A 12,824-nucleotide genomic window follows, 5' to 3' on the forward strand; every position below is an offset into this window, starting at 1 on the left:
GTAAAATAATATACTAAGATGTATTAACAGTGATATTATATTCCCTTAATTAATGTTGCATTATGTTCTCTTGCCTAACCAACTGTCAATATCACCGTGAGTAATACACTCGTGCCAATGACGTTAGCCCTTCAAGGTCTACTAAGAACTAGGGTATATTATACTGGCAAACACCGTAGGGGTTACAAAGATAAGATACAGAAATCTAAAGTATGTGCCGTATCAGACAGTGCTGTTGGCTAAAGACAAATAATCATGTCTGATTATAAATGCCATAGCAATGGAAAGATTAACAATTATTCATGAACAAGCAAATATAGGATACTGCGGAATAAAAGTCAGTTCAGATCTCATGGTAAACATTATACTTATCTACGTCAAAAGTTAAGCAATCATCAAGGATTCAGTAATTGCAGCCTTTTTTTAAGCAATGTCGAACACACTTGAAAAAACTCATATTATTGTGGGTATGGTCATATTATGCACAATACACTGTAGCTGTTCTTTATGGGTTATCTGTTATAAAGTCAGATGCTACGGCAATACCTTTTGCTGCTTGTTCGTTAAAACTGTAATTAGTTTCCCCGATTATTAACCTGTCAGACCTATGTAACATGCCACCACTTCCAACTGTTACCATTTATCAGACTTCTAGCACTGCCGCTAAATGACAATTCCTCTATGTGTTAACCTCAACACACAGCTTGTGGTAGCATTCTGAGATATATGTGGAACCCCTAACTCAGTGTCGTTACCACTAAAAAGAGGTTGTTTTAGCTCATTCACATCGTAAACCTACGTTTTTAACAAATACACTTGTGCCACATCTGTATTACACTGATGCCACATTTACTCAGTCACGTTCCCACCCCACCCCACCCCCAACACCGCCACTCCCTACACTTGCACCAGACATCTCCCGGCGACTCTCCCTCTCACTAGTAAAATTAACGATTCGGAGGAACTGAGTCGAGCTGCACAAGATTCACACCAAGGAAAAAGAGGATTGACAATGCTGGTTGTACCAGCCATAAGTGTCTGCGATAGTACATTAGCACATAGTTGGCAGAGCCTCCAGCACTAATGTTTGTGTTAGTACGGACAGGTGCGTGAGGCCATCAGGACGGCCCTGGATGTACTGGCAGCAGAGACTGATGCCACACACCCCCCCGCCCTTCCACCACACCCAGACCCGGCCTCCACCATCATGGACAAGATCAACACCATCACAAAGATGCCACAGCCAATAACAGTAAGTTACCCACTACTGTAGCTACTCACATCTCCCCCACCAGTATTGTCTCCACGTAGAAATATATTGCCAGTTTCCATAAGAATGTACTGACAATGTCCCATGTAGAGGCGGTGGCTCAGTTGGTAGAGAGGTGGCCTGCAGTCCTACCAGACCCGGGGTTCAAATCCCCCTGGAGCAGGGAACGGTTTAAGGATTTGAATTTCATAAAGCAGACTTTACTGATCTACCAGAAGACCCGCCGACAGGTCGTAAAAATACTCCCGCTAATACCAATACACCAGTCCTGCATGAGACAGCCCTAGCATGTATTCAGTATGGACGGTGGATGTTGGCGCCGAGGTGGTGACATGTAGAGGTGTATGGCATGAAGGAGGACTACTGAGCCTTGGGAGCAGGCTGTGAAGCCTATGCCCAGAGTCGAACACATTAAAAAAAATATATATGGATGCTGTTTATATATACTGATGTATGGTACTGCCCACAGGTTGAGAACCTCCTGGAGATGAGTCAGTGCATCAAGACGCTGGTGCAGGATGGCCTGGTATTTGCCGTTCAAGAAGACCAAGGTGGCATCCGGTCCTCCAGGATAACCCTAGAAAATGACCAGATATACATGCACTGCCTTCAGGATCAGCCGCCACCCCCCCACGCCCACACACTGCAGGTAATTCCACCACTGTGACATGTACCACCAACTCTCTCACCTGTTTGAGTCTTACTCCAAATCAGCCACATATACCCGCCTGTGTTACACTGTGTCCAGCTGCATGTTTCCTATACACGTCAAACCAGACTCACTCCCTCATCATCTCTTTTATACTCCATTCAACTTTTCTTCACCAGCGTTTATGTCATCACCAAACTCTTCTTCCTTAATGCATTTCACCTTCGTTTTATGTTGCACAACAGCCTGTTTGTTCTTCAGCATCACTAGACTTGAAATGCTTCAGTGTTTGCAGTGTTTACATAACATCCTGTTTGTTCTTCAGCATCAGTAGACTTGAAATGCCTCAGTGTTTGCAGTGTTTACATAACATCCTGTTTGTGCTTCAGCATCAGTAGACTTGAAATGCTTCAGTGTTTGCAGTGTTTATCATTGAGCTTCATCACAGTAGTCTGTAATGGCAGTGTCATTCTGTAGTTCAAAGCAGTTATTGGTTGTGACCTCATTCACGTTGTTAAGTAATGCCCTATTTATCCGAATGATTCATAACCCAGACGCTGTTATCTGGCCGTATTAAACCATTATATGTACATTTTTCCATTTTATCCAGATAAAATGATTGCGTACAAGCGGAAATTTTGGCTGCAAGAACATTTTTGTTGGGCTGGACGGGATTAGCCCGGTGGCGCCACGCTATCTGGCTGAGTAGTTCACCCAGTGTCCGCTAGAGACCCCCTCGGCCCTTCCCAGTTCCCACACGTTGACCGTGTAGTGAACAGCTCCTCTTGTATAGTTGTTATGGTGGCACACGTGGTGGCTTTTGTGGTTGTTCTCTACCTACTTCAGGCATTGCTATTCCTTGCATGCCTCTTCCTAGGATGTGATGATAGCCCCTCCACTACACAAAAGGAAGAGGGTAGTAATGACTTTGGAGAACAAGCAAGAGATCCTCAGTAAGATTGATGCAGATGGTCGACTCCCAGTATCTTAAAGAAGTATGACCTGGTCCGCTGAACCCTGCATGACATCAGGAAATCCCGTGACAAACTGACCCAGTACACAGCAGACTTTGGCAAGAGCAACAGACGCAGTGCCATACGGAAGGCTGTGGGCATCACCAGCATGCCAATGTCAACCATTCGACATTGATCTGGTACTGCCAGCAACGGGCTGCAGGAGTGCAAGTGCGTGGTACCAAGTTGAAAGGCGCTGTTGGGAAGATTGCCAACCTTCACAATGTCCCTGACTTAAGGCATCTGAAGGTCGATAGTTCAGGGTCAAGCTTCAACATGGCCGTACAAATCGTACAACCAGTGGCAAAGCTGTTGACGCCAGTGAGGAGGGGGTAGAGAAATTCCATCAGATACTGTTACTGTAGGCATGATTGAGAAGGGTCTCACTCCCGGTCAGATCTATAATACTGACAAAACTGGCCTCTTCCACCACTCAGTGCCTACAAACACTGATAGATGAGCAGGAGAAGCATGTACCTGGCCACAAGTTGTCTAAGCAGTGGGTATCTGCTTTACACTGTGCCGGTGCTAACAGGATGCACTGGATGACGCCCGTTATTGTTGGTCAGGCACAGCAGCCCCATTGCCTTTGTGGGCTAATGGATGATCTTCCTGTTGTGTGGTACCATTCTGTGAAGGCATGGTTTACCTCCATGATCTTCACAGATTGGTTCCACAGACATTTTGTCAAGGAGGTCATCCGTTATCAAACAGAGGAACTTGGAATCCCTTGTGACCAGGTAAAGGCTCTTCTACTGGACAATGTTCCCATGCATCCCTCCCAGAAGGAATTGGTTGCAGATGACGGTCACATTAGGTGCTTGTTTTTACCACCTAATACCACTGCTCTGATTCAACTGATTGACCAGGCTGTTACCGTGGCCACGAAAAGGCTGTAGCGATGGAGATTCATGGACGAGGTGATGGTTACTCTTGAGGATGAGGACAAGCAGAGTCAGGGGCTGGACACACGAGGGCAGAGGACACTGGAAAACATGCGGTGCTACAGCCTTAAGGTTGCAGTGTTCAACTGAGCAAGTACATGGAAGGAAGTCTCTGTGAAAACCCTAGAAAGTGGTTGGTCTTGTCTCCCTCAGGGACACGAGAGCAGACACGACTTTCTGGGCTTTGACAAGGATGACTTCCACACTCGGCTTTGTAACGCAGACGAGGCTGTGGATATTGATGATGTGTGGGAGTGGTTAGATGAGGATGGGGGCACATCCGGCTTTCAGGATATGTCTGATGTCGAGACTGCCACTTCTGTTGCTGCTGCCCAACCAGAAGAGAATGGCAAGGGTGACCCGGAGAACTTCATTATTCCAGCCATCCCCCACCTGAGCACATTATGGGCACATCTTGAGCAGGTGCATGAGTATGCTGAGCACCTGGAATGTGACAGAGAGATGGTGCCTTTTCACCTTGTGGAGGATCGGCGTTCTGTGTGGCAGAGAGTCATCCGACACCTGAATCATCGCTCCTATTGCCAGTGCATGATCGACTCCATTTTCAGGCCTCTGACCCCTGCCCAGTCCACCTTTGCTCTGCCACCATCACAGCGTCAAACCACACCTTCAGCGACAGAACCACAACCCAGCACATCGTCAGCCATTGTGTCTCCCCTGGACTTGATTGCAGCTGTCTTCTGAGTCACCTGAAGTTGGCAGTCCATCACCACATACCACAGTCTCTCCCCTGGGCCAACTGCCGAAGCTCCTCGTTGACTCTGACTGCAACTAAGGTCATCAGGGTATGCCACTAGACCACATTGGATGCACAGTGCAGTACATCAAGGTACGCCACTAGACCACATTGGATGTACAGTGCAGTGCATCAGGGTACGCCACTAGACCACATTGGATGTACAGTGCGGTGCATCAGGGTACGCCACTAGACCACATTGGATGTACAGTGCGGTGCATCAGGGTACGCCACTAGACCACATTGGATGTACAGTGCAGTGCATCAGGGTACGCCACTAGACCACATTGGATGTACAGTGCGGTGCATCAGGGTACGCCACAAGACCACATTGGATGTACAGTGCAGTGCATCAGGGTACGCCACTAGACCACATTGGATGTACAGTGCAGTGCAACAGAGTCAAGGAACTAGTGGGTTATTCAGCACGACACCCTGCCAGGAATCATGGGTGTTCGCCTTGATTTTATTCTAGCTTACTGTACTGTACTATGATTGATTCTGTTTTACAACGATGTTATTCCATTCTATCATTATGTTCTGTGTGCCCACTGCATTTTTCTTGTGTAGCTGATTTTTTCATGCTTTTTTCATGTCACTCAAGGTTATGGCCCTGCAGTGGTGATTGCTTGTGTGTGGTTGATGGGTTTACTTAACCTTGGTAATTGCTTGGCTGTGGTTTATAGGTCTGCTTGACCAGACAGAGTAGTGTTAAACAACAGGAACAAGTGTTGTACGATGTACTGTAGTGGCCTTTTACACTGGCTTTCAAAGTTAGGTTATGTGTGAAGGGGGGCCAGGGGAGAAGTCCATTATCCAGACGGATCCATTTTGTGGACATGCCTTTGGCTGTATTACGTGGGATAATCAAGGGATTACTGTACTTCCATCAGTGAAATGTGGCAGGAAATTCACCCACAAGTGTACACATGGTGGTGTGGTTGACAGAGCACTGGACTCCCAATTCAAGTGACCTGAGTTTGAGCCCCACTCAGACCGCACTGCTTGTGTGGGTGAGGTGAACTCTCCCTTGTCAAGTGTAACTCGCAGCACACTGTGGTGCAAGACCCGCAAGGGTTTGAAACTCGGCTGGGTAAAGATTAGATGGTGTGTCTCCTTGTGCGTACGCCTCACTCCAGCCTGGGTGAGGCTTGGCAGTATGTCGGTGCTCCTCGGCAGCAGTCAGGGTCAGCCTGTTGACCCCCTTAGGTTAGCATAGTACATTAACCACCTGTGTATTTTATGCCACTGACTGCCATGAATAATTAAACTGAAAATTATTATTAAAGTACCTGCACAGATTCAGTGTTACACATCTTAATGGCATTAGGTTTTGTGCCCAGCAGTTGGAAGAAGTTTTGTTGTGCTTATCTAATGGTTCCCTGTAACCCAGTAAACCATTTACAGCGCTGGGTGGTAACCATATTACCACACCATGGGGTCAAGTGCAGCCAACTACAGTGCCTGTTAAATGGGTGGATGCAAATGTGGCATCCACCCATAAACCAAACCACACTTTTCCCAGTGTCTGGCTGTGGTGAGGCACTGTCAGCCACAAGTGAATACCAGTACACTGCATGTGATAACCCTGCAGGGGTGGTTACTTGCCTGTGGTTGATGGGTCTGACCAGAAAGATTGGGGCTGATCCCACAACAACCTATCAGTGTATACAAAGCATCAGCTGTACCATGAACAACCTCAGTGGGGACTGAACAACCTCAGTGGGCACTGAACAACCTCAGTGGGCACTGAACAACCTCAGTGGGCACTGAACAACCTCAGTGGGCACTGAACAACCTCAGTGGGCACTGAACAACCTCAGTGGGGACTGAATAACCTCAGTGGGTATTTTTTGTACAAATTAGAGGAAGACTCCAGCCCAGCACCTCAGACCAACTTTATGGGGCCAGGAAAGGCTTGTCATATACTATCTCCATTGTTCACCCTTAAATTAACTTGGGTTTTGAGGTGATAAAGCTTCTTTTCAAAGCAACGTGTCAATTATAGTAAAAAGAAAGTTGGTCTTACCTTGAAGGCTGACTTACACCGCTGACGACAGCAGTTACATCAAGCTGTTTGCCACTCGTTGTCCACACCTTTGCTCCTCGTTCAGCTTCTCATTATCGGCCATGTCTTCACCTCTTTCAAGCGTCTTTACTCCAACCATTTTCAGCGTCGATATATTGTTATAGCCTCAGAATATATATCAGTTTGTGAGAGACTAACGAGGAGAGTATGTGAGTGAGGTGCAGGGGAAGAGGCTGAGGATGAGATGGAGGGATGGAGTATAGAGAGGGGTTGTAAGCTGGGGGGAGGGCAGTGCAATGGCGGCAGACAGGGAGAAGATGGTGATTTGTTTGTGGCCACCCCTTACGGGATTAAGGCGTCTAGCAGTAGGTAACCAAACATTGGATACTACCAATATTACTATACTCTTTTCACTCTAACTTGGCCCAGATTTTCACAGTTTTTCAGCTTGTTTCTTAGTTCAGTGGCAGAATGAGACATTACTATGGCCCTACATCCTTTCCATAGCACTTTTTTTTTTTTTTTTAATAACAGAACGGAGGAAGGAAAAACAAATGGGGGAAAAAAAAAATCCATACACCAGATTACTGGTGTCCTCTGTTCATAAAATATCTGTAACAGTTAGACTTGAACAGTTGTGGGTTGAAATTTGGAGGAAAACAACTCTGGGGAAGCGAGTTCCAGAGAGATGCAGTTCGGGGAATGAAAGAATTCTGATAGGCAGAAGTTCTGCAATATGGTTGAGTGACATTCCAGTCATGAGCGCTACCAGATGCCCGTGTAGCACGAGGGAAGGCATGGAGAGGTGGCACCATGGACGCAACTTCGTCTGAGCATTTGCCAAAAAAATATCTGTAAAATAATGCAAGGGAGGCAACATTCCTTCTTACTTGCAGGGGAGGTAGTTTATATGTAATGGCAGGGTTGTTAATGATTCTGACAGCTTTATTCTGAATTTTGTCTAGTTGTCTTAATGCAACCTCTCCACAACCATTCCACAAGGGTGAGCAATATTCAAGCTGAGAGCGCACATGACTCTTACAAATTATAGCTAACTGCTCATCGGCGAAGACGTTACGGACTCTGTACAATAATCCAAGTTTCTTTGAGGCGGTTTTAGCAAGTGATCTGACATGAGAGGTCCAGCTGAGGGCACTGTTAAGTGAGACACCAAGAATTTCAATACTTTTGGAGATGGGAATATTAGTAGCACTGAAGGTAATGTACGAATCTGGCAATATCTTTCTATTAGTAAACTGTATATATTTAGTTTTACTAGCATTAAAAGAGACAAGGTTGTTTTGTCCCCATTCACTGATTGTAGATAGATCTTGATTTATGGAGATGGCTGTACTGAGTTGAGAGGTAGAGATATTAGACTTTGTAAATGGATGTCTGAGTGTGAATGAACTATGTAGTGTTGAGTCATCTGCATATGAGTGAATGGGATTGTGAGTGACAGATAAGAGATCATTAATGTGAACCAAAAATAGGGTTGGCGCCAGAACTGATCCCTGCGGCACGCCGGCGTTAATTGAGTGGAAATTCGAATATACATCATCTATTTTTACTCTTATTTTCCTGTCACTAAGATAAGAAGAAATCAAAGGAACAAAAGACGTTAGTCCATAGCAAGGGAGTTTGGACAGCAGGGAACGGTGCCATACTCTGTCAAAAGCTTTAGAGATATCAAGAGCTACTGCATGAGTTTCTCCAAAAAGATCAATTGATTGATGGATGGTATGAGTTAAGAGGTTGAGTATGTCAATGGTGGATCTTTCGTGGCGAAAACCGTATTGTCTATCACTAATTAAGTTGTTGGATTCAAGATGTTTAACAATATGCTTATTAATTAAAGTTTCAAATACCTTACCAAGAGAAGATGTGACAGCTATTGGTCTGTAATTGGAGGGGTCAGACGAACTTCCTTATTCAGAACTGGGTGGATATTGGCATCTTTCCATGAATTTGAGAATAAAGAAGTACGTATGCATAGTCTGAATAATTTAGCTAGGACAGAGGCAAGTTCGGGGGAACACTTTTTCAAAACAATTGGCGGAATTCCATCTGGGCCTGGAGCTTTGTTGGTAGGTAAATTGTCTAGGATGGATTTTACGTATCTTGTCTGTATTTTAAGTGGGGCAATTTCGGGAGAATCAAGTTCCAGTACTGAGACATTCTGGCTGGTATCATCTATGGTAGAGTTTCTTGCAAAGGTACTAGCAAAGATATCTGCTTTCCCACGTGGGTCATTTGTAATATTGCCATCTGAAGATTTTAATGGGGGAATGGAAGATGACTTGTTAAAGTTATTATTGAAAGAATTAAGAGTTGACCAGAATATTCTATTGTCATTGTGATTAGCATCATAAAAAGACAATACTATGGCTCTACATCCTTTCCCTAGCACTTCTTTGTGACTAGCATCATAAAAAGACAATATTATGGCCCTACATCCTTTCCATAGCACTTTGTGACTAGCAGCTTAAAAAGACAATACTATGGCTCTACATCCTTTCCCTAGCACATCTTTGTGACTAGCATCATAAAAAGACAATCTTATGACTCTGCATCCTTTCCATAGCACTTCTTTGTGACTACCATCATAAAAGATAATGCTATGGCCCTACATCCTTTCCATATCACTTCTTTGTGACTAGCATCATAAAAAGACAATACTATGGCTCTACATCCTTTCCATCGCACTTCTTTTTGACTAGCATGATAAAAAGACAATACTATGGCTCTACATCTTTCCATCGCATTTCTTTGTGACTAACATCATAAAAAGACAATACTATGGCTCTACATCCTTTCCATTGCACTTCTTTGTGACTAGCATCATAAAAAGACAATACTATGGCTCTACATCCTTTCCATAGCACTTCTTTGTGACTAGCATCATAAAAAGACAATACTATGGCTCTACATCCTTTCCATTGCACTTCTTTGTGACTAGCATCATAAAAAGACAATACTATGGCTCTACATCCTTTCCATCGCACTTCTTTGTGACTAGCATCATAAAAAGACAAGACTATGGCTCTACATCCTTTCCATCGCACTTCTTTGTGACTAGCATCATAAAAAGACAATACTATGGCTCTACATCCTTTCCATCGCACTTCTTTGTGACTAGCATCATAAAAAGACAATATTATGGCCCTACATCCTTTCCATAGCACTTCTTTGTGATTAGCATCATAAAAAGACAATACTATGGCTCTACATCCTTTCCATTGCACTTCTTTGTGACTAGCATCATAAAAGGACAATACTATGGCTCTACATCCTTTCCATCGCACTTCTTTGTGACTAGCATCATAAAAAGACAATACTATGGCTCTACATCCTTTCCATCGCACTTCTTTGTGACTAGCATCATAAAAAGACAATACTGTGGCTCTACATCCTTTCCATAGCACTTCTTTGTGACTAGCATCATAAAAAGACAATACTATGGCCCTACATCCTTTCCATCGCACTTCTTTGTGACTAGCATCATAAAAAGACAATACTATGGCTCTACATCCTTTCCATCGCACTTCTTTGTGACTAGCATCATAAAAAGACAATACTATGGCTCTACATCCTTTCCATTGCACTTCTTTGTGACTAGCATCATAAAAAGACAATACTATGGCTCTACATCCTTTCCATCGCACTTCTTTGTGACTAGCATCATAAAAAGACAATACTATGGCTCTACATCCTTTCCATCGCTCTTCGTCGTGACTAGCATCATCTACCATTAATTTATTGTCAGTATTCAAGATGGAAATATGGCAATTTTAGGCCAGGTTAGAGTAAAATGAGTCTAGCTTAAGAGGTTCCTAACACATCTTCTTTAGCTATTTAACCTACTGCATCTTTGTTATCTATCTTATTTTACCTTAAGTTGGCCAACAGTTTTAAAACTTAGAAATATGGCAGGGATAAGGGACTGAATAGGGAGGCTGCTAGAAATCGAGCAGTGTAGAAAGCCACCATTAGGTGACCAAGGCCAACGCATGCATCTTGGAGCCTTTATAAATGATACAATACTGAGAGTGTGACATCAGGGGTAAGGGAGTGAACAGGAAGGCTGCCAGAGATCGAGGTGGGTGGAGAGGCGCCATTAGGTGACCAAGGCAGATGCATGGAAGCAGGTTAGAGCCTTTATAAATGATACAATACTGACAGTGTGACGTCAGGGGTAAAGGTCCATAGGGAGGCTGCCAGAGATCGAGCTGGGTGGAGAGCCGCCATTAGGTGACCAAGACAGATGCACTGAAGCAGGTTGGAGCGTTTATAAATGATACAATACTGACAGTGTGACATCAGGGGTAAGGGAGTGAATAGGAACGCTGCCAGAGATTGAGCAGCGTGGAGAGGCGCCATTAGGTGACCAGTGCCGTGGCATGCAGGTTGGACCCTTTATAAATGCAGCAATACTGAGAGTGTGACGTCAGGAGTAAGGGAGTGAATAGGGAGGCTGCCAGAGATTGAGCAGCGTGTAGAGGCGCCACTAGGTGACCAAGGCTGAGGCATTGCTGCTGGAGCCTTTATAAACAATACAAAGTGAGTGCATTCAGTAGTAATGCTAAGTCAGTCCACTTCTACACCAAAGTACAGTACATGCTTGGCTGTCATCAACCCTGGCAGGTACTTGCATCAGTCAAATGTAGCTAAACACTTGGTAACTACACAATTATCACGGAAAAGACATTCACCCACAGGTATACAGTACAGGCCAAGAAGCACGGCTAAATTACACCACCATTTTTTTATTGACCTTGGGGGAGGGCAGCGAAATGGCAGGGGATAGAGTGACATGGAGGCGATTTGTTTGGGGTGTGAGCTGGGGGGAAGGGCTACGAAATGGCAGGGGATAGGGTGACATGGAGACGATTTGTTTGGGGTGTGATCTGGGAGGAGGGCAGCGAAATGGCAGGGGATGGGGTGACATGGAGGCGATTTGTTTGGGGTGTGATCTGGGAGGAGGGCAGCGAAATGGCAGTGGATAGGGTGACATGGTGGTGATTTGTTGGGAGTGTGAGCTTGGGGAAGGGCTACGAAATGGCAGGGGACAGGGCGACATGGAGGTAATTTGTTTGTGGCCACCCCTTACAGGATTAAGGCATCTGGCAATAGATTAACAGACAGATAGATAAACTTGTCGTCATCATACCAACTTTACTCAATTTTTTGCCCATAAAATGAACTTGGGTTTTGAGGTAACAAGAGTCCTATTTAGCAATGTGTCAAAGAGAAAGTTAAGTCTCACCTTGGAGGATATCAAGTACGCGTATGATGGCAGCAGCTACATCACCTTGGAGGATGTCAAGTACACGTATGATGGCAGCAGCTACATCACCTTGGAGGATGTCAAGTACACGTATGATGGCAGCAGCTACATCACCTTCGAGGATGTCAAGTACACGTATGATGGCAGCAGCTACATCACCTTCGAGGATGTCAAGTACACGTATGATGGCAGCAGCTACATCACCTTCGAGGATGTCAAGTACACGCATGATGGCAGCAGCTACATCACCTTGGAGGATGTCAAGTACACGTATGATGGCAGCAGCTACATCACCTTGGAGGATGTCAAGTACACGTATGATGGCAGCAGCTACATCAGGTTTCATACGCGTTGGCCACATCTTTGCTCCACCTCGTTCAACTTCTATCACCTTGTTCAACTTCTCTATCATCCATCTTCACCTCGTTCAAACTCAGTACTACAACTGTCTTCTGTTTCTCCTCCATATCAGTCTTGGCAAAGTCTGAAAATAATAATAACAACAATTATGTCCAAGGGAATTGATAGCTGCTCTAAATGGCTGTACTTTTTGATGGTAAATCCAAATATGAAATCAGAGTTTTCCTCTCAGGTGTAGTGTTCTTGTGACGCCACGTGTGCTGTGGCACACCTAATGTCTGACTTGGCTCGTATCTCTGACTGGGGTAAAAATAATATGGTTGTTTTTAATGCATCAAAGACTCAGTTCTTACACCTGTCAACCCGACAGAATCTTCCACAGGTATACCCACTAATGTTTAATAATATTCAGCTTAATCCTGCATCATCCTTGAACATGCTTGGGGTTTCATTTACTCGGGATTTATCTTGGAAAGATCATATTACATCTCTTGTAAAATCTGCTTCCAAGAGAT

The 12,824-nt window shown here is 44.6% G+C and overlaps 1 protein-coding gene across 1 annotated transcript in view; it reads left to right on the top strand.

Moving 5' to 3' along the window:
- The first annotated feature begins 1,757 nt into the window (after positions 1-1,757).
- LOC145412199 (uncharacterized) overlaps positions 1,758-12,824 on the top strand; it is a 17,041-nt gene continuing 5,974 nt past the window's right edge. The window contains exon 1 of the mRNA XM_080282125.1: positions 1,758-1,919. Coding sequence (XP_080138251.1) covers positions 1,758-1,919 — 162 coding nt within the window. The remainder of the gene's footprint in view (positions 1,920-12,824) is intronic.

This window comes from Coenobita brevimanus, chromosome 92 (genome assembly GCF_032717465.1).
Source record: "Coenobita brevimanus isolate Jiangsu-jjx chromosome 92, ASM3271746v2, whole genome shotgun sequence".
Lineage (NCBI taxonomy): Eukaryota > Metazoa > Arthropoda > Malacostraca > Decapoda > Coenobitidae > Coenobita > Coenobita brevimanus.